The sequence below is a fragment of the Lingula anatina genome, chromosome 4, assembly GCF_051362555.1.
Source record: "Lingula anatina isolate TDL-2025a chromosome 4, LinAna3.0, whole genome shotgun sequence".
Classification (NCBI taxonomy): Eukaryota; Metazoa; Brachiopoda; class Lingulata; order Lingulida; family Lingulidae; genus Lingula; species Lingula anatina.
This window is the reverse complement of record NC_141770.1, coordinates 9,253,426-9,276,586: the sequence shown is the minus strand read 5'-3', so window position 1 is coordinate 9,276,586 and position 23,161 is coordinate 9,253,426. Positions and strand designations below refer to the sequence as shown.

At 37.9% G+C, this 23,161-nt stretch overlaps 2 protein-coding genes across 3 annotated transcripts in view; one reads left to right on the top strand and one right to left on the bottom strand.

Annotated features, from left to right (window-relative positions):
* LOC106159434 (uncharacterized) overlaps nucleotides 1–10,274 on the top strand; it is a 25,619-nt gene extending 15,345 nt beyond the window's left edge. Inside the window, exons 9-10 of one of the 2 annotated variants that reach the window (XM_087010322.1) lie at nucleotides 5,364–5,576; nucleotides 6,159–10,274. In XM_087010322.1, coding sequence (XP_086866448.1) covers nucleotides 5,364–5,539 — 176 coding nt within the window. In that variant the 3' untranslated portion in view covers nucleotides 5,540–5,576; nucleotides 6,159–10,274. Of the gene's footprint in view, nucleotides 1–5,363 lie in introns of both variants that reach the window. The other variant, XM_087010321.1, reaches the window with a different exon arrangement.
* LOC106159435 (aquaporin-5-like) lies at nucleotides 9,942–23,161 on the bottom strand. The gene is made up of 3 exons (XM_013535722.2): nucleotides 22,293–23,161; nucleotides 12,464–12,550; nucleotides 9,942–12,123 (listed from the first exon to the last, which is right to left on the bottom strand). Exons 1-3 carry the CDS (start codon nucleotides 22,824–22,826, stop codon nucleotides 11,932–11,934), a joined length of 813 nt encoding a protein of 270 aa, XP_013391176.1. The 5' UTR covers nucleotides 22,827–23,161; the 3' UTR covers nucleotides 9,942–11,931.

Sequence of the window (23,161 nt, the reverse complement as noted above, 5' to 3'; positions counted from 1 at the left end):
GCCAAAACAAGCTTGCTGCCATCATAATGAGAAATTCCGTGTAAGATGATGAAATGAGGAAATAAGCAATTAATGTTGCTGGCCAGAAAAGCATCAAATCTACATGACCAGAGTTGGCAACTTTGCTGAAAATTACTTCAAAAAACGAGTTTTTATGTCACAGTGTTTCAGTTCATTTCATAAGTTGCCAGAAGATGCAACATGTTATTCAAGTTGCTCTTTAAACCTTTTTAGCCCATTTTATCCCTGTTTACTTCAGTGAAGTACAAAATATTCCCCAGAGTTGCTTAGGTGCCACTACAACGCATTACCTTTTAGGTATTGATGCAGTAGAAAAAGTTGTGTGCAAAGTATTCGAAAGTGTTGTAACTATATTGGCACGGCCTTTGAAGTGTGGTAGTTTTTTGCTCGAGTGCTTAGACTATGAATAAGCAAATGCCTGAAATAAATCAAATTGGTGGAAAGAGACGCTATATAGCAGAGTACAAAGTAGTGAAGGGTGTTGCAATTGCCTGCTAGTGGGGTACTTCTCTTAGTTGTTGAAATTCATTCTTTTTTTCTTCTTTGGACTTTTGAGAAAACTGTGTTATATTTAACTTTGAAAACTAATCTTATATAAGAGAATGTTTTATTCTCTCTCTCTCTCTCTCTCTCTCTCTCTCTCACTTGATTGGGAAAAAATTATAGAAAAATGAAAAGGAATGGACACAAAATGCAACATTTTTACTACTAAAGAAAAACATTTGTCTACATTTGTGGAAAAGTTTTTCATTTTAAGAAATGCACACAAGAAGGACAAAAAGAAAAAGATAAGAAGTGTCGCCTTGTTGTAAATGTAAAATCTTCAGATTTGGAAATGAAAATAATGTGTGTTGACATTTACTGCAGTTTGAATGAGTCCGGGTGTGATAAAAATGTCTGGTACAATTCTTGGATTTTGCAGTGACACTCTCCATCTCCAGTTCAGTCACAACTTTCAGACAAATGATTACTATGATGGGATATCAAGGTCTCTGGAATTTCAAGATTTTCTAAGTAACACTTATCTGTCTAGGTTCCAGTACAGTTTTGAGTTTCGCACTATGGCGATGGGAATGCAGATGTTCTTCAATTACCCAATTTAACCACTGTTTCTGATGTAATAAATAAATATTTCGAGGAATGAAAAATGAAATAAAGTAAAACAACAAAATATTTTAAATGCAGCCGCAGTTGGACTGAAAAAAAAAGTAGTGAGTGAGGATTTCTAACCCACAGTTTGATGTTTGTACACCAACTTGGTTGCTGTTTTTACACTTTAACTGTACTTTTATTGTCTAACCATTTATCTTGTAAGTTTTAAACATTTATGTTCAAGTTTTACTGTAAACCCCTTGAAAGCTTGTTACAAACAACTCAATACCACCCACTAGAAATATGTTAACACATAAAAGGAGTGTGTAATGTCTAAGGCTGCATTCACATCCATGGATCAAATATGGCTGACCCAATTGAATGCTTGTTGCGTAAATCCTGCAGGGAATCAATTAAGTGTCTATTATGGATTACTTTTATCAGTGTTGCCATACTTGATCCAGGGATCTGTTACACCCCATTTCCATAGATTTTTAGATCGATCTATCCCTGTGGGGAGTCTCACTAGATTACTGTCAGCTTGGCCGGCTTAAGCGTCTGTCCCGCCTACTAAAAGCTGTAAGGGGGTAATTAACTATGGTGCCCGCTCGACTGACTGCAATTTAGCGTGAACCCCCAGGGAGTTAGGTCGATCTCAATCTTAATCATTAGATCGATCTAAAATTCTGGGAAAGCACCCTTAGTCTGCTGTTGTGAATGCAGCCTTGGCCTGATTGAAACTGTTCTCAAATGTTTGTGTTACCCTGAATTGATCAAGGGTCAGCATGTGTTTTAAATGTAAGCAGATGGCTATAGTATTTAATTGCAGTTTAATTACTGTTGAATATCAGACCAGAATGTTGAAACAAAGCAAGTTTTTAATTTTTTTTTTTTTATGAAACTTTTATTTACTTAGACTATCACTGAAAAGAAGGCAGCTGTCAGTATTTTAAAAAAAGGAGGATTTCCAATAATTAACTGATGATTTTATTACCCCAAAATAATCCTACAGATCCCAATCTGTCACTACATGGGTAACTTTCAAAGTAAAAGTAGATGTACAATCTGGCATCTCTCCCCAATAACAGGTTTGTACATACATTTTATAGTGGTTAGAACTTAAATTGAGTAAAAGATTTTTGCTGTTGTGTCTTTTGTTTTGTTTGAAATTTCAATTTGTTTTTCTTGACATGACCAGAAGAAATACAGAAAGTACTGTTGACTGCTTTCCTCACTTAAAATATTTTTCTGACCCTGTTTTTTTTTCCTCAGGAATCTTTGTTTCTTGAATTTTTCAGATGGCATTGCCATTCCATTTTTTCAGCCTTTTTACCATATAAAAACTTAGTCTCATGCGCCACTAGAAAATAACATATGACACAACTTTCACTTAAAATTATGAACAGGGTCAGATTTATTAATAAAAGTAATCATAGTTGATACCAGCCTGTTGATAGAGAGTAATAATTTGATTAGAACTGAGATGGTAGGCAGTGAGCTATGTTTTTAAAAATGTCCTCTTAAAGTTGTCACAAACTGGCATCTGTGTACTCTAGATGTATGTGATGTGTGGTTTTATGTAAGAATTTTAAAAGGATGGGTGGTTGAGAGGATGTTCTCAGACTAATGCATTTAGACAGTCAGTGATGTTTCAATGAAATTCTTCATATGAAAATGACCACTTCTGTTATCTGTGATATGCTTTGAGGATTGGGTCTTTCAGACTGACGCATTTTAGCTGAATTGGTGAAAAATTTGTCTTTTTTTAACAGGACAGAAAGTATATGCAGTATGGACTTCAGCTTACTGTAAATTCTGAAATATTTGATTTTATGTCAGCAAATACAGTGCCTGGCACTATTTTTGAGTCAATAATGCACTTTCAAGAGGGGCAAACCATCTGAATATGTTCCTGTGAAGAATATTGTTTTTAAGTCAGTAATTTTTGTAATATTGACCTTATGTCATCAAATAAAAAGAAAGATAAAGACACAACAAATGTGTATACATTTTTCTTAATTTTTCACATATGGAAACTTTGAACATGTAAAATGTAGATTCGAAATGTATTTCGTAAGGACTTTACTCCTTGCCAAAACTAGCAGCCAGCAGTTGAAGTATTTATTGAGCACATAAAAAAAAGTGCTGGGTTGGCATTAGCAAGAGCTAAAAGTCTTGCACAGTTGTCTGGTTGGATTAGCAAATTGTGAATAGGATTTCACAGTTTAATTTCTGTTACAAATTCAAGGTTATAGGATGAATTTTAACATGAGCAGGCCTAATTAAATCTGACGTTTGAATTATGAAGTGAATTTGAAAAATGTTTTAAATCTTCTCTTAGAAGTGTTTTTTTTTAATATTAGTTAGGGAGTTTTTGATTCTTAAAGTTGGTTTGCGTCAGCAAAATGTCAATATACCTCATATGAAATATTTTGCTGTGACAGCCATGTCTCGGCACATTCAAGCATGGATTTTTTTTTTTATCCTAAAAAACTGAAATATTTTAGCCAAGTTAAAAAGATGAGTAAAAATTACACACACACACACACACACACACAGTATACGCGAAATGTGAATTTTAAATCTTTTTATCTAAGCTAATTATCTTTAGCATTTCATCTTAAAGAAAAAAAAGGGGGGGGGGGGATTAGATGCTCGCCTCTTGCTTGTGTTATTTCTACACACTGTGCACTACCAAAACGTCCAATTAAAATCTAACCTGCCAAGTTATGAGTAGAGTAAGTTCCAGTGAATGAAGGGAGAGAGCTGGCCACTGGGGACCAGAGACATGAACTCTAATGGCTGCCTGCTGGGATATGAACTAATCAGTGTCTGTACACTGTAAGGCCAGTCTCCTGGAGATTGTCAGACCCCGGACAACAACACAAGAAGCTGTATTCAGATCTGATCTGATGTGAAGTGAAAATATTCATATGGAATTGTTGATTAGCCTGATTGCAGGCCCTTGCAAGGGGGTGGGGGTGGGGGTGTTTGTGGGGGGGGGGGGGGGGAGAGAACTGCCCTTTTAGCCAGAATAGGTCTGGTGTTCATGAGAATTTTATTTCTTTTTAATTATTTTTTTAAATTTTTTATTTTATTTATTTATTTATTAATATTATTGTTATAATTTATTTTGCCTTTTCTCATGTTGGGGTGAAAAAAAAAAAGACCAAGTTTTTCCTCTAAAAATTTTATCTCTACTCCCTTCCCATTTTCCGCCAGTTGAAATGATATATGTGGAAAATAACTGTTTAGTTTGTTATTTGCTGATTAATTTTCACTTCCCAGCTGGTGACGCCAGTTAAATTTTGGTAGTTGCTTTGCATGTGGTCTCTTTAACTGATTGAAAATACACAAGTCTCCAAGGACTATATTATACTTGTTACCATGGCACTGTAAGATAAATGTTAACTTTGGTATTATAGAAAATGGGAACTTTTTCTTTCTTTTTCTCTGGTTTAGGTATTATAGTTAAGTGATAGTAGATTTTTTGAAGGACAATTAATAACAGAAATTGTATTGACACTTTGTCTAGGTAATTTCCACCTATGATTCAATTGTAATTCAGTGAGGCAATAACAAAGTGTGTGCGTGCGTGCGTGCGTGTGTGTGTGATATTAAACCAAGCATAGAACAATTCATGCTGACAGGTTGGGGGGGGGGGGGGGGGTCTTGTAAAATTTTACAACCACATTTTAATTCTATGTCTTAAGAATGCTCTTGGGGTGTCAATTTTAGAAATTTCTGCATGTCTAACTAGAAGTCTTATGACTAGATATCTGATGAGTTATAATTTATCAGGAATGATAAATGGTTGTATTGTATTATGATAACCATGGCAGTTGTACATGCACCTTTGTCTGTCTAATGGGCATTCTGAGTGTTATAAATTGCTGAGACATTGTAAAGAAGTTATGCTCCCTGTAGTGTGTGTAAAGAAATAAACATTGGCCTTGGATTCACTGCATTAAGAGAATGTGATGGTAGAGGGGTGGTGGCGATAGGCAGACGTCCGCACTTGTCATCAGAATAATATTACATTAGTCATTGTGATGAAACTCATTTAATTATTATTCACACAGTGACAGCAGTCTGCCTCCCGAAATGTTTGGATTAACATTAATTTGATGTACAATAAGATATTTGAAAAAAAAATGTCCATTTGGCATTTATGATTTGTTTATTTATTTATGTTATTTTATTTTATTTTATTAACTGTTGTTTTTAATCCTGTTGTGTTTTCTACTCAGGTCAAGTAATCAATGTGATACGAGAAGAGTTCACTCCTCATGTCCCACCGTCTCGCCCACAGCTGACGTCCCACGTCACCATTCCAGCCGTCTACAAACCTGGGATCACCCTGTTTGTACTGCGGAGTGACAGCCATGCACTGCAGGAGCTGCTGCTGGCTACAGATCTGCCTTGAGATAAAATCAAAAACATGCAAGACCTAGAGATTTGCTGTAAGTTAAAGCCCAAAATTGAAAAAAAAAAAGAAAAACTACAACTGGCAACAGATTTGCCCTTAGTTGTTGTCAAAAACATGCAAATGCTACATATCTGCCCCAGGTTTGTAGCATAAAACTGCAGAACTGGCTGAAAAACATGCAAGATTGACAGATCTATCCCGGAGTTTAGTCAAAAGCCGAAAAACTACAGGTGGCTACAGGTCTGTCCTAGCACCAAAAACAAACAAGATCTACAGATCTTCCTTGTGTGTGTAGCCAAAAACCGCAAGAACAACAGCTGGCTACAGACATGTCTAAGAGGCAAAACATGTCACGATTTACAACTGGCTATAGATCTGTTTTAGTTCCTACATCTGCAGATCTACTCCCAAGTTTGTAGCCAAAGCTGCAAGAACTTGGGCTACAGATCTGTCTAAGCACCCAAAACATGCAAGGTCTTCAGATTTACTATGAGCTTTTAGCCAAAAACTGAAAGAACTGCCTACAACTGGCTGCGGATCATCTTATAGAGCGCATTCTAACAAATCCACAGATCAAATATGGCGACCCATTAAAAAGTTTGCCACTTAATTCCAGATTAGACACTGAATAGCTTCCCCACAAGTATTACACAAGAAGCATTCAAGTGGGTCGGCCATATTTGATCTGCAGATCTGTTAGTCTGCTGTTCTGAACGCGCTGATAGTGACAGTCAGATGATGCAAGAACCACTGCTGGCTTACTTCCCCAATTTATGATCAGAATGCAAGGCTGTTGAGTTTTTTGTTTTTTTTTTTCTTTTTTAATAACGTAGCAAAGCAGAACTACAGGGCAAAAGTAAATCTGGCTATGAAACTACCCTGACCAATAGCTATCTGCTGCAAGTGACTCTAGTATCTTTCAGAAATAAAATGAGAACAACAGGTGACTGAAGAGCTACCCTGATTTATAGCCCGTATTTTCTAGAAATACTGTAACTTAACTTAACAATTTAGTTGAAGTTTATTGTGAAGAAAAATTACAACAACAAAGAGGTTTTTCTCCTTTATAAAAGTACTGTTAGGAGGCTAGAAAAAAGTCTTCTGCAACAATATTTAATCCATAAGAAGACCATGTATCTGTATCTTTTTCAATTTCACTATTGAAATATGGGTTTTCTGGCTATTTTGCCCATGTTGAGTTATTAGCTGGTGAATATTTTGAGTCCCACAGTGAGAGTGACACTGAAATTATCTTTAAGTATTGTACTAAATTATACTGCATTTTCTCATTATCCCAAGAATATAGCAAACTCTTAATGTTTTTTTTTTTTAATATTAGGGTAGTCTATTGAATTACCCATCTATGCATGTATCTCTCCTTATGAATAAGATTCTCAGCTCTCTCATTTGAGATGCAGGGTGCAATCTATTTAAATGAAATTTATTTCTATGTCCAGCAAGTCTCAGTTATTCAGGATGCAGTACTTATAAATTGAATATAATAGCATGATGTAGAACAATTCATGTCAGGTGGCTTGTTGTATGAGAACAGTTTCTTTTAATGGCTCGGGTTACATAGAGATAGCTATTCTGGATCCAGATTATTAGCTCTAATTTCTCTTCTAAGCTAGAGACACAGGGTACAAGAGACTGCCTTGTTGGAAAGCAGGTTAAAATGGTATAAAATATCAGTGTTCTATGAAAGAAAATTAAGTTTTAATTTGAATTCTAATCCTTTACTACGTTTGTATCACCTTAACTAAAACATGATAAGCCAATCAGTTTTAAAGACTTCTAAATTAAAACGCACTGCTTACTACAGGGCGCTTAGATTTCAGTAGTTCTTCAGATTGTGCAAATACAAGAAGTAAATGATCTTTACTGGGGTGAAAGGAAATGTTAGTAATGGAAATAATTTCCAAATTGTTCACACACCAAGTAGTATAGTGAACATAATGTGTTTACGTTGGCAGTGGTTTGGCAGGCCCCCAGCAGGCAAACCATAGTGTCACCATGGTGTCGTCATAGAAACTGAACCCTCGGCAACTGGTTTACATTAGGACTTTTGTTATATTAGTTTGATGCATGGAGCTGTGGTTATTGCCCTCTGTGTCCTTACCGCAAACTTGCACTTGCATTTCAAACTTCCTCTCTCCCCAAGTGATACAGTGTCCTACCCTTTGTAGTATTTGTGTGATAAGATAAGACGAAAAAATATTTTTGCAGTACTGTTGAGTATGGTGCAATGATATGGACAAGTCAGAATTTAAACACCTTTGATCTGGGAATACCCTGAATATTCAGTGTAAAATCCACTTCTCTGACATAGGTCTTACTTACTGCAGTGTGCCTGTTTTTATATTTCCCAGTGTTTGGTAACCCTGCTTTTTTTCTTTGCAAGTGGTGGGTGTCCATCAAGAAGCAAACGATATATAGTTCCTCTTTAGGGTATACGTATTTATATTTTGTTAAATGGTGTAGGATTTTATTAAGACACTTCTGTGGATAACCTTTTTTATGCAAGAATTCAAAAAGTTGCAAAGTGACTATTCTCCCCCCCCCCCCCCCTCTTTCTATCAATTTAATATTTATTGCTAGAAATCTGCATCTGAATATTTTATCTTGAGAAGTTCCCACAGTTTGTTGTTACTGCTTGTAAAAAATGAATGTTATGAAATATCTCGATATCGGATTTGTTTTTCTGTATTAGTACCATGACATATACTTATTATTGTGTGAAGGAATTTTGAAATGTGCTGTCGAACTACTGGTTGAAAACAAGTTGTGGCAGTGTGGGGCAACATTTAATTGGCAATGAACGACTTTCATATGCCAGGGGAAGGTTTTTGTGTGATAACCAGCAACAATTTTGGAAAACCTTTTCATCTCTTTTTTGATATTTTTTTTCTCATAAATTAATGTGATCAACTGGCATAAGCTAGTCTTATTTGGAGATATCAACATATGGTGTGAAGGTTAATTTTGAAAATCATCTCATGCTGGAAGGGGAGTTTTCTTCCAAATATTAAGTTCAACCAGTGCTTGTTTATACTTTCTCAGTTACTTTTAAGGGCAAAGAGGACGAGTGAAGGGTACAGACTACTTTGTGAAAAAAAAAAAATTGGACAAAATCTTTGATGCCCTTATGGCTTGACTTCATCACTTGATTGTTTTCTGGATAATAAATATTTTTAATTTTGTGTGGGACGATAATTATTATAAAATCTCTTTGTTAGAAGCCTCTGCTCATGATCTCAAGTTTTGATCTTTTTCTATAATTTGCTAATTCGAAAATGTTGCTAGAGTAGTCCTTGAATGACTAACAGCCAAAAAAAACTGCTTCATTTTGTTATACAAAAATGTTCTCCCTACAAGGCATTGCATTTTATATTTTTCACACCAACTTCACATTGGGTAGTGTTAAAGCCATTGCAAGGTAATTGTCTGGCAGTACCAGACCTGGTGGTTTCTGAACACATGGTTATTCTTAAAGGACAATCTGTTTTCTGGCTGTCCAGATTTTCTGTCAATGATAGTACCATGTGCTTGCAGGCAAAGGGTTAGCACATTAACAGCAGAATGGAATGAAGTGGTTTTCTGTACTGAAAGCCTGTATTTTGCTTAAAAGAACCTCAAAGTCCCAGACTGTTACAAATACAACTATTAAGCCGTAGTTTTCGACAGCTTGGCAGCGTGCAGGATAATGCTTCTGTCTTTAATGTGTTCATAGGTGGTAGAGCAGAACCATAAGTATACATTGGGGTCTCTAATCCTTTTCCAGTTCTCTTGCACTTGGAAATATATTGTTACATATATTATATGGGGCAATAAGGTGTTACTTTAGCTACAAAAAATGCTTGTTTTTAGGATGCTTACAAATGATATCAATGTTAGAACAGTCAGATGTAGATGATGAAATGAATAGTTTTAAATGAACATCTCTGTTACAGGGTATAATACAGACGAGCATTAGCAAAGTTCTTCTCAGGCACTTGCTACTGTACATGTATATGCTTTATTACTTTGCCCATGGTTTCTAAATGTGTGCATGAATTCTCTCTTTCTTTTTTTTTTTTCCACCTAGAATCTTAATTCTTCTGACTGTAACTCTGATAAACATAAATACGGTGCTGTGACTCGTAGTTATACGTAATTGTCAAAATGTCACACGTAACTTCGTGTGCATTAAAACTAGATAATATCAACAAAGAGGACACCACAGGGTAGTGATGTCATATGCTATGGTTTATGGCAAGATGGATGGTGTTGGCATACACTTCTTGTTGTAGAGGAGTAATGTCATAACAAAAAGGCCTTTTTTTGCCCTGTTCTCAAACAGGGTGCCAAATTGCCATCATAGCTTACTACTTGGTGCCAATATATTCACACAATACTTGGATAACTTGTAGACCTCCGATATTTATTACAATTTTTTTTTTCATTTTATATGTAATATAGCCCTGGTGATAATTATTATGATGATACAAAACTAGTTCTACAATGCATGCCTGTATATTTGAGTATAATTAAGCTAAGAACAAAGCCCAGTTTCAATATGTGGAACCTATGGTCCCATACACATGTAAGCATATGTAATTACTAGCTGTTTACTCATACATGTTTTTTAAGCTAAATTGTGTATATATATATTATACATATATTAAAATATTGTGTACAATAACAATGTACAAATTATGAAATAAATGCTTTAGTTAACATACTATAAGTTTAATACCAAGTTTGTTGTTGTTTTTCTTGCAAGTAACTCACACCTTGAATGTTTGAGTCTATTGGAAACACCCTCATAACTATACACTGAACTTGTGATTTGGAGGGGCTTCTGGGTAGAGGAAAGTCACCGATATTGCTGTGGAATTCAGGGTGTCCTGTGTTCTGGTCCGTTTTCTGTAATTGTTCAAAATGGATAAATACACCCTCTTTTTCCCTTCTCACTTTCCTTTTGTGCCCATGCGCTATTTTACCGATTAAAAAAATATTAAAAGTAATTTTGAATATGTATGTCACTGAAATAAAATTACTAACAATGGATCTCGTCTCGATTGTAGCTCTGCCAGTTATCAAGAGCTGTTCACCCTGAGTAACACAGCATTGCGTGTGGTCCTCTTCCTCGCACCAACAGAGAGACTGCAACTTTGCATATATTGTGACTTGGTATGTAAGTTTTAAATGAACCGTTTGAAGCTCTGGGTAATGACAGCTCACACCAAATGATTACTTTTAATGAACTCGCTTTAATGTGAAAGTTGCTGTATAGCCATGATGATTGAATGGTGTATTTGGCACAGAAGTTTGTGTTGTACGTATTGTCGTTCTGGGCACTACAACTAACGTTTTTCATGAAATGAGTATATAATAGTACAATTCCGGCAGTAACAGGTAAAATTCACTATATTAATTCGAAACAGGCAAATGTGATTTAAAAAAAATACACTATGAATTTACTGAAATCCCAGTCTGAAAGATTGTATGCATTTGTTATAATGTTGTACCAGTTCAAACCAAGTCTGGCAGTTAGCCGAAAACGAGACACAGATTTGGAGATTGTTAGGGATTGTGAACTTAAAAAGTTCTTGGTGGCCTTTTCTACTTTAGTTACTACAGGCAGCTTACGAAAATAAACATACAGCTGCTTAATGAATTTGGTTTCGCGATTCAGAAGCTGAAACAAAAAAAAAAAAAAAAATCGTTCATGGAATTACAGAGTCCAGCACCATCGGGCTTGGGTTTGCAGAAAACAGTTACGATTGCCTTAGATTGTGAGCAAAGCCCGGTTTGATTATCGAAAGCAACACCTTTGCTAAATCATACAAAAAACTTCTTTAAAAACTTCAATACGAAGTCAGTACAGGTAAATCTTACGATTTTTTCCAAAGAATATAGTCTACCTTCTTTCTTTCTGTTCGTGCTTTACTCTAATGGTTAAAAAGGCCAGAATATATTAATTGAGGTGCCGTTCATTATCTATGCCTCAAATTGGCTAGGAAGAGATCGAATCAAGACTGTGACAATTCTAGTAACCGCAACTTTCACCAGTTTCCCTTTATACCCAGTCTTTCAAGATAAGTTCGAATAAAAATCCAAACTTTGAATGTTACAGGAGAGGAGCTATGAGAAGGGTTTTCTTCTTGAGCTAAATTATAACTGACTTTTTCAAGGAGAAAAAAGGATCATCTAACCGATGTCCTTTTGATTCGTGCCAACTTGAAACATAGTTAACGAACGGTATCAAATTACAGCTAATTCTTCGTTCCCCAAAGCATATTTGTCGCAGTTCCAACTCAGCAGATTTATCGCAATGCAAACTCAATACACAACACGTTCTGTCGCTTTCTTGCAGTAAGAAATTGATGTCCCATCATGTAATTTTGTTAGACTTTAGCAGGTGGCATATCTTTCATCTCGGAGTGGTTCTCGTCGCTGACGGCGTACGTGTCGCTCTCGTTGTAATGGCGGGAGGTGCCGCATGATTTGAGCTTGTCCACGGAGGAGTTGACGGCGAACAGCAGGTCGTAGAGGAGAGCGGCGACCACACCGCCCAACAACTGCCCAACCCAGTAGACCTGAAATTATGATTATGGAAATATGAACAATATGCGTTGTGTTATCTCTCTCTCTCTCTCTCTCTCTCTCACACACACAAACACACACCACACATACACGGCACGCGCCCGCAGAAACTATACAGTATAGATGGATGGCAGTAAAAATAAGCCTAAACTTAAAATGTTAATGATGGAATAACAAACTAGCGAGTCTGAGTGAATGATGGATGAATGATTAAAAGGAATAATATACATGTATGGATGAAAAGGTAAATGAACAGACAGACAGACAGACAGATAGATCGACGACTCATAGACGTAATAACAAGTAAAAAAGTTATAAGTAAGAAGTACTCACCCAATGGTTATCCCAAGCAGGACCTCCAAATATAACAGCAGGCCCAAAGCTACGAGCAGTGTTCATGCCAGCGCCGGTATATGGGACCTGGAAGAACAAACTACACATAAAAAAGAAGCAAAAATTGCTCAGGAAAATAGGTGAGAAAAAAAGTAGACGTTTAATCATTTCCCATTCACAGGCGTTTACACACACACACACACACACACACGAACGCACACACACCAGTACGCACGCACGCACTCTAAGGCGCACACATAAAAAACAAACAAATACGCGTTATATCTTACTGAAAATTGCATAACATATCTCAAATCAATAGACGAAACACACACGTTTGAACAGAGGATTCGAACAATCAGCGATTTTAGTTTGCAAATGTGATATAACAATGTGGAGTTCGTTTACAGTTTTTATCACTCAACCACCAAGTGTGTGCACACGACCTGAACTAAGGGCGCATTCCCATAGATTTTAGATCGATCTATCCCCGTGGGGAGTCCCATTAGATTACTGTCAGATAATCCGGCTTAAATGTCCGTCCCGTCTACTTCAAGCTGTAAGTGGGTAATTAACTTTCGTGCCCGCTCGGCTGACAGCCATTTAGCGTGAACCCCCAGGGAGTTAGGTCGATCTAGTTGGATCGATCTAATCTCTGGGAATGGGGACTAAGTTATCTTTATCTTGGTGTGAGTATATAGGAACGCGGCTTAATCAAATACGATTAAAGGTGGGAATTAGATAATCATTTACTATACTCTGAGTATGGCAATGCACTATAAAGTGGTCTCTATTATGATGCTGACCCGAGAAATCTTACACCTGGGGATAATGTCACATACAGTTAATTGTGCCTCACTCATCGCGAAGTAGATCTCACATACGCGTATTGGACCTCCAAATTTTAGTTTTTTCTTTTTATTAATTTCTTTCTTTCTCTCATACTTTCTTTTTTTCTTACTTTTTCTTTCTTTCTTTCTTTTTTGTCGTTTAGTTGGGTTCCCATGTTATGTTCAGTGAATGGGTATTTTGCACAAGCCAATAAACGAAACCTGATTACCCGTGTCATTCAAAATGGTGATCTATTTCTGAATTTAATAAAATCGATAAGGAACCTTGGTACTTGTTGATGGGCATTTAGGGGGCCTACCTTTATTGCAATATTTTCACGGGGAGTGGACAAGTAGGCCTATCTGACAGCTCTGTCACTGTTATCTGTACGATTAGATCTGCCCACAAAATAACGGTTACCTCTCCTGTGGCACAGTGCCTTATGTTTTGTGGGAGTTTCTTCAGTACCCAGTTCACCCATTGAACTATGCAGGTCCGTAGCTAGCTATTGCAAAAGGGGGTGGGGTCTGAAAATGTGGACCTTTTGTCATAAAACCTTAGTTTATGTAGATCAAATATACCCAGAGTGGACCTTTTCCCAGCAATCTCCGTGTCACTTACGCCCCTACGGAAAGTGATCTTAGTGACAATTCACTGCAACAAAATCTCAAGGTAACCAGCTCTACGGATAACTAACAGTTATCATACAAGGATTCGTAGCACGATCCCCGATGTTTATGTATTGATGATAGTACGGAAAACAATAGATCTACTAAATTTGAGAACAGCAATGATGCCTGCCCCAAAATTAAACCCAAGGGACTTTCTTTAGGTTCTTGATCTCTGTAGCTCCATTAGTGCTAACATCCAGTTGATGATCAATCTGTTCTCAATCGATATAAACGCACCTCTTATATTGCATTTCTTTTATAAAATTATTTCAAAATATCCCGATTTCAAAACAACAAATTGGGACAAGTTATAGTTCATCTGATACACATTATTATAGTTTTCAGTTTTCGGGAAAACGACAGCATTTGCACTGTAGATGGATTGGATCCTTATCGCAATGATCACAGCACAGCGTATATGCATTCAAGCTGACCAGCGCACCATCTTCTACTTACAAATTACTCGTTTCAATTCATCAGAGAATTAGAAACTGGACGTTATTATATATATGAGGCTATCGGACTCTCCAGGGGAATAGCTAAGCTAAATTTAATGTATTTTCCTGGGATAAGCCCACGAAATCAGCAGTATCTAAAATGAGATATTATTCATTCCCAGGCACAAGTGGACATTAGAACTCGTTAGATTTCTTGATTTACTCCGGAGATGTAACTGGATTTCCAGGAAATTTATATGACCATACACTAAAATATCAATGCACTCTCTTGTGGATGGGCCCTATGAAGATTCATATCACTTTTTGGCACTCGCACGTTATTTCAGATATTTCGCTGCGCTTCCAGGAAATTATTCCATCATACTCCAGAACATCAAGACACACCCTTGTGGATTAGTAAATACATTTCACAATTTAGCACACACACTTGGCCTAAAACCTTCCTCAAATGGGTTCCTTGCGTTTAAGCTTGGTTCTGCATGGGGGTGCGCTGTGCAAGAAGTAACAGGATCCTGATTTCATGGGCACTTTAACATTACCACTAAACCACTATTGTGCATCCTCGTGAAATTCCGTGTTTTTTTTTTCGATTCTTTTCATTACCCATATCATTGCATGACTCCTGAAATGTCCCCCCCCCCCAAAAAAAAAAGTCAAATGTCACCCCCCAACCCCCCCCCCCCCCCAAAAAAAAAAAAAAAAACGCCAAAGACACACCAGTTCTCAGCTAATAGTCCAATTCGAGAAAACTGCCAGCGCTATTGCACATAAAGCGGGTGTTTCTAGTACAATAAATCTTGAACGCTCTCATTTCTCCCACAAACCAAAATGCTCGTTAAATCCTCGCCTCTCCAATATCAAACAACGGCGTGGTTACGCCAGTTACCGGAACGCTACAAAGAACATTAAGGGTGGGGTAAGAAAACTCTGTTGGTCTCACAGCGTCCCAATAGCATGGCTCAATAAACTAAAAGATACTAGGTTGTTAAAATAAGAATTCCCCGTTGTGATATGATCTGTCACGTGCATGTATACAAGGATAAATACCCAATAACATTTTTGAAATTCTCCCAGAAGATGTAGGGGAGGGAAGGGCATTTATTGCAAACATTTTGATTGTCTAGGCCATTGCTTTCACCGGCTCTAAGGTTCAGTTCTTTTGCTACCTCGTCGTAGTATTTGAACATATTCCTTTTCATCGAGATATCAACTAAATTCATACACGCATTTTTTGACTTAATATAAATTATGTAAAAAAAATCAAAAGTAAAAGACCAAAAGGGGGAATACAAATTATATTTTCCCTGATAAAAGTATTAAGAGAAGAGAAATTCAGTTTCTGCGTGATCTGTATTGATTAGGACAAAGCCTTTGATCTACATTGGTCAAGCACGGCGCCCTGGCGACGCTGAGACGGCTCTGCGAGAGCGCCACGTGTCCGAATGCCCTGACCATAACGCTCACCAGAGAGAAACGGATTTTGACTGAAAAAATGTCGATTACGTTCCGGTAGTCTTGTTGTGCAACTTGTAATGCGCACTCACGAGCACATATCTTGACCATTATGGTCACCCACTTCTCATTTTGGTCTACCCTGTTCTTTGGTCTTTGGACGGTTGCATTACATAACCAAGCTTGTGGTATTTTGCAGTCATTTTTCTTTTTAATTTTTGTTCGATACCAAAATGCTTGCACTTGATATTAAATATTGAGAACATGAAATATATCATACATCAAATCATTAAAAAAATAATTTTCCCCGAAAAAAAAAAAACTAAAACTATAGTTTTCAGCCTAACGTAAGTCAAGAAAGTTTCTTCACAAGATGTATTTTATTATTTTTCTAGTTGTAATTTCTGTTTCATTGTAGTTCCTACCGCTTTTCCTTTTTCCGTGCTTTTTGTTAGCACTTTCATTAACTATATTCCGTGTCATTCATCACTGGTTAAGTCGCTTGACCCCATCAATCCTGCCATTGTTTACCTCTCATTAAGGGAATGTTGCTGACCACTGGGTGACTTAGGGCTGTGACAGGTCATTTGTTTTACCAGAATTGGACCAATGTAAACTTGTTGATTCGGTATTAGTGAAAAAAAAATACAGGAAGATAGTATCCCGCCTCCTTCTGCAATAAAAATATGGCTAAACCGAATAGGGCTTTAACTTTGGCTTCAATTAATATACATCTGATACCATACAGCTTGTCAAGTCAGATGTTCAGCTTATTCAGGCGGCAACACAAAAACACCTAACTTAGGTACATTGAGATCGCCCTGAAATCCTTTGGAGTGTGTAAACGGGCTTTACCTTCTCGTATTTTACGTCACGCACGCGCACCTGTTACGGAATCAATCCGTCTGCAATGCCAGAAACGCTTTGTCGCTCTATATATGAATATCTCTTGCCCAGCTTTCCTGGCTAAATGGACGTAAATGTTGAAGGGAGATTAATCGCCGCTAAGTGTTCTTACATAACTGAGCCTTTGATGTAACCCCAAAAATAGAGATGTATGATTCCCATCCGAAAGACCAGACAGGGTGTCGGGGTATTTACCTTCTCCTAATAGGCTTTTTTTTTTTCAGAGAGTGAGTTGCTTGTGTGAAATGGGTGCTTTTTCGATAGCCTCGGAAACTTGGGGGTTATGATAGGAAAAGCACACAGGAACTTGGATCAAAGAGATATTTTAACACACACAAAAAAAAGGGAAAAAAAGAAAGGAAAAAAATACAACAAAGTCATTAAGTGTGTTCAGCCTTATTCGAAATACCCGAGCCAAGAAAAGCAACAGAAATGTTCAAAACAGGGTTTTAAATTACAGAACGATAATTGGTCGCATTGCTTTTAAAAGTAGAAGCGCTTGCCAGGTATGCTGTTATTGCTTCTGATTTGTAAGTTCAATACTTACATCTTTTAACGTCGAAATGTGAGGTCCGTTCACTAAACAAGATAAGTTTTTTTTTAAAATAGTTCATCTGGATGTATTATGTATAATATAGTCTTAAGAGATTCATTTTTTTTTTTCATCCAAAAGAGGTTTTGGTTGAACAAATTTAACATATTTTCATATTTAACAAAATAATCTGATTAAAAAGCTAGCTCAAATTTGCTACTAATTTCTTTTTGCTTCAAGAATCTCATAAGATATGTATACAATGATTCTCAACCTGCACTTTCGAATTTCACTCTCTGAATAATCTAAATTTAACAGCAAACCTTAAAATATCTGGATAACAATTGCCAATTAAAATTATCCAAAATGCCACTTTCAACTACTTAGTTAATAAATAAGATTTGTGTTTGAGTAATTGTGACAGCTTTGAAGTCATTTGAAGACTCAAATGCTCCGCACCACCATTCAAATACTTCGACATGACCATGCAAAGTTCGCGTTAGCGTTAAAGATTATAATTTATAAGATTTCCACCGGACAACGAAGCATCGTCTCTATGTCATTAGCAGAGTCATATAAAGTTTAATATCGATATTTTGAAAATGGCTGGAACATATTATTTACAATATGGGGGTAGCATATTAATTCATTCATTGACCACAAACTGATTACGGTGCCAAAGTCAACCATCACGACTTTCGACAATTGGAATTCTTTAATGTGCGCTTGACATTGCTCGACCACACTAAAGAGAGGGTATTAACCGCTTTTTAAGCCTGTCGTGCTTTCGCTAATAATTATATTCACGAACAAGTTTTAGGCTTATCGCGGCTCTTCACTTCGCTTCGTGTTAGTACTTCTCAAATGTTCTTCCTTAGAGCGGCAATTCTGGGTGTAACCAGTGAACCAGAAAGACCCAGATCTGGGCCAAATTTACTAAATCACAGCTGTGTTCTACTGTTCTGTGTTGAACACCTTATTACTCGTATTTTTATATTGTTAGGGCGATACAGCATGAAATGACATATTATGTGGCAGCATTTGGTGATTTATTACCAACGCCAAGAGCGCTTAGCAAAAAAAAAAAAAAAAAAAAAAAAGAGCGCTTAGCAAAAAAAAAAAATTCGAGAACACTGACACAGATCAATGGCACCAACACTGGCACAGATCAATTAGCTTACAGCTAATTGATCTGTGCTTAAATTAACCCCGCAATTTTCACGACTTGCTGCAATTTTCTTTTGTCTCGATTCGCTCAACGTTTAGATGCATAAGAAATTAACAAATATGCAAAATATTATCAAGCTTGTCCTGTTTGACAGCCTATACAAATGCCAACTTATTTGTCTTATCCAACATCTCTTCAACGTCCTTAAAGCCAGCGCATGGTTTTTGTCGGCGCATTTATCTTCTCTTATCATAATGCAATGATTAAAAGGTCAAACCTCGGTCTACCCCTTCCTCCCCCCTCCCCCCAACACACACACACACACACACGCACAATCTCACGCATTTCTTGTGATGGAAAATATATATGAAGATAACCACATGTAGCACTTCAAGCGCACACAGGGTATCAGAACACTATCGTTGACACTTTTGTTTCAAACATACGCTTTTTGATTGTTTAATTTAATTGGAAACGGTGTATTTTCATAAAATTTTCAAACTCTGGGAGCTTGCATCTAGCAAAATAACGTTGAGCCCCGAAGAATACGTGTCAGATGGGGGCTATGCATAGTGCCATGTTGAATAAATATACAGACTTGACATTTAATATGGAATATTTCAGTTTCGAAGGTGTGCCTAGGTAGAAATGCGTTCTTTTTTCAAAAAACTAATATCTCATAAAAGATATTTGAATGAAGAAGTGTGTAGTCAGGTGTGTCGCTTCCAATTAACTGAATACCAGGTTTGTTACGCTGCTGCATTATGTAATATGAAGTAATTTAATTGGGTAGTGCTCCTTTGGACAGGTCGAAGCTTGGCTTTGGCAAAGCACGGTTCTGTCAAAAAAGTATCCATATGTCGGCAACTACTGCATAGAAGAAATTGAAATTTTGCATGCAAGTGGTCGGTTTTGCAGTGTGTAAAATGAGCTATGCAGTGCTTTGCAAGTTTGTTAATCTGTGGCAAAATGGCGCGAAAAAGACAGACATTGCCAAACAGTTAATTGCGCCAAACGAAACGGTCTGCACAGTTTTATAGAATAATGCCCAGACTGATGTACCTACATAGAGGCCACACCCAATGTATTAAAATCTTACCACCAGAGTACAGGACCCACTGTCTTTCAGGATATGCCGTTGCAACTAAACAAAAACCACCCAGTCCGTTCAGAATGAGGGGTAAATTGCCATCAAAACGCATTTTTCAAGGCCCTTAGCGACGCCAAACTGGTTTTTGCAGGTTAGCATACCAGACGACCTCCGAGGAACCCACTGTAAACAGCAAAACATCGTTGTATGTTTCTCTAATGAATTAGGGACCATGACCGTTTCTGGGTTGAACACTGAAACCTCGTGGCTTTCTTTATTGAGGTCAGATTTCACCTGTACCGCTCAACTAGTCAAAACAGAGTTTACAGACATCCAGAAGAGGCCAACGACGAAGTGTGTGCCGCCTCTAAAGTGACTTAGGTCATTAACAGCGTCAGTATTTGAAGTGGATACCACATTGGTGCCAAAACATCAATGGCAGTCATCGACGAAAACCTGAACCAGATTAAATAAAGGAATAATCTGGGAACCACTTGACTATCATTTGATAGGGGGCACCTTAAGAACAATTTTAGGTTGTAGGGTGGGATTGCCGGTTCACACAGAGCACTTTTAATAACAGATTACTTAGAGAACCAAGGGAATGAACAGCTACCTTGGTCATCAAAACCGCCATATTTGAACCACGTAGACAATATGTGGGTAGGCCATTACTCGCCAGATGAATGGCCTACATGTCCTACAACAAAACTGAGCCAAATTGGACAGATTTCGACCGATGCCTGGAATGTTATTCCAGATTGAACTCTAAAACCATATCCCAAGGAATGCCTTGCCGCTTGAGAGCGCTGGTAGCAGCCAGAAGAGGTCAGGCGTAACAGCGACTGTTACTGTGACTAGACACTGACATGAGGGTCCTTTGTGGAGCGTGTAACTCTTTTACAGACAATAATTTGGAAAATATGGAGATCTAAAATATCTCATTTAATGGTTGCCGTATGACGTAGAAAAGGCAATGTGTTTTTGTTTGCTTCTCTGGTGAATTCCATTAATGAACTGATGTCACAATGACATCAAAGAGATGATTAAAAGTTATTAGAACACGATTTTAATCCTTATTTTCATTTATCAGTCAGTAAAATAGGAAAAAAACTGATGAAAAATGATTTGGAAAAAATATTCCATATTAAATGTCAAGTCTGTATATTAAAGGCCTATTTTTGCAACAGAGTTGCTAAATTGAAAAAATAAAATACTCCAGGAAATTTGACAATAAGCCAACAGACTACTGATTTTTATATATGAGCAGGAGGTGTTCTACTGTAAATAAATATGTACACACAAGTGAAGTGGTGATTTTGACCAATTATGATGAAGCAGTACACTTAGCACGTGTCATTATCACGCCCTTTTGAATCGCTTTCCTCACGAATGCTTCCTCATATTAGTGATACGGGGGCGATGGATGTCTACCTTTTTTGATGATAACAGTTTTGAACTGTCATTTCTTCTAATGTTAATAATACAGTTTTAAAAATTATAATGCCATCTAGTTCCAGTGACAACACTGACATACACCCTGTGTATCAACGTCTACTGAAAACTCGCCATTACTACCTGCATACCCATATAGCAAACCGTATCGTGTATGTTTGGTCAAGGGGTGTTGCAAACAGCACAGTGAATCTCAGGGTATACACTACTTATCTTAATACACGTGAATTACTGATCTCGATGCTTTAAATGGGTGGGTCGCACTACACGGCGATGGGTAAAGATACACACTTCGAAGACGCGTTCTAATCGGTATCAACAAAACGCGTTTTAGAGCTACACTCATCAAGTAAACAATTTATTATAAACAATTGTCAAAATACATACTGTAGCGTTTTGTTCAATAAAACGCAGTGTTATGATAGATGGTTTTAATAAAGGGGGTGCAACCAAGCGGTTTTGCTCTTAAATAAATCCTAGAACTTTTGTGTAAACCTTGGTCAGAATATGACTTGATGACTTAATAACCAGGATATCGCGCCTGGACATTCTTAGATAGGCCTCGCGATCATAAATGGGGATTACAGAGGCACAGAAATAAGACTCATGTTGTTTTGGATTTCTCCAAACGTGTATTTTATACGTCTCAAATATAATGACACGCCCAAGCACACGTGACGCAATGAAATACTAGGCACGTCCGAATAAGATGTTTATCATGAAAATAGAATGTTGTGGAAAAACAGGCCAATTAGGAACATATCGTCGCTCAGTTTTAAGTTTCAACAGATAAACGTTCGATGTCATTCTTAAATCCATTTAAAATGCCTGGAATACTAAGAGATGATTCGGTTCCATTGTCATTTTAATAACGATCATTAATGATATTTACATTGAATTTTGATAAGACTTGTTTGTGTCCAGGACTGGACGTTGAGGGGGTCTGAGTATAATTTACTAAGCTAGAAATGATTAGTTTTTACATTATCTCCGAGAGAAAACATTTACATTACGACCGACATGCAAACAGGGCAGACAGATAGCCGGATACACAGACAATCTTGGACTTATAATCACCCAGAAAGTCAGACAAACAGACAAACGGACATATATTGAGGCAGGCCTCAAAACAGACAGACGGACACACAGACAATCAATACGTCAGTCATTCGGTCTTTCAGTCAGCCAGTAAGTCAAACAAACAAACAAACAAACAAACAAACATATTCAGGCAGGCAAACAAACAGACAGGCAAGCAGGACTTACCGCCCACAGGTGGCACATAGCCACGGACAAGCCAATCGCCAGAGGTCCAGAACCGCTGAGATCATTTCTATTGGAGTCGCAGGTGGCAAACACAGTGAACACCAGCACGAACGTGGCCATAAACTCGATGCCGAACCCCTGTCCCACGGAGACTCCCTGGGTAAGCTGGGTTGTTCCTAGCGAAGCCCTGTACTCCGTGGGGGTAAGTCCCATCAGTATAGCCGCACCCGCAATGCCGCCCACAAGCTGGCTCACAAAGTAGAAGAGAGCACGTACGATGCTGATTTTGCGGGTGACGAGAAACCCGATGGTGACAGCCGGGTTGATGTGTCCCCCGCTTACGTTAGCAATACACCACACCAAGGTGGCCACACTAAGGCCAAAACACACAGAGATGGTGATGAGATTCTGCTGGGCCTTCACGTTGGTGCAGGCGCCGCACGCGACGAGCACGAGAAAAAGGACACCTAACATTTCAGCCAGCAAGGCCCGGTACAGCCCTGGGGAGCGGATATCCTCAGCACTAGTCGCCATGACTCTTTTGGGACTTTAAACGAAGATGCACTGTCCAAAGAAGATGAACGCTTATCAACCTCCTATCTTTATCTGGCTGGGCTCCCTTTAACAACTGCCACCGACTGTCCTCGCTACTGATCCGACCGGCGTCTCAAAGACCTATTGTGGCAAAAACCGTCTCAGCATTAACAGCTGAACACCCTATGGAATGCCGCGTGCGAGAACTCCACTGCCAACTCCACTGGGCCGTTGAATATCTCGGAGCGTTCTGTTGGCGGGGGAGGGGCAACTTATCTAGGGAACGGGTCACGTGACCTCTGATGTAAGGGGTGCTTTCCGTGGTGTACCGTATT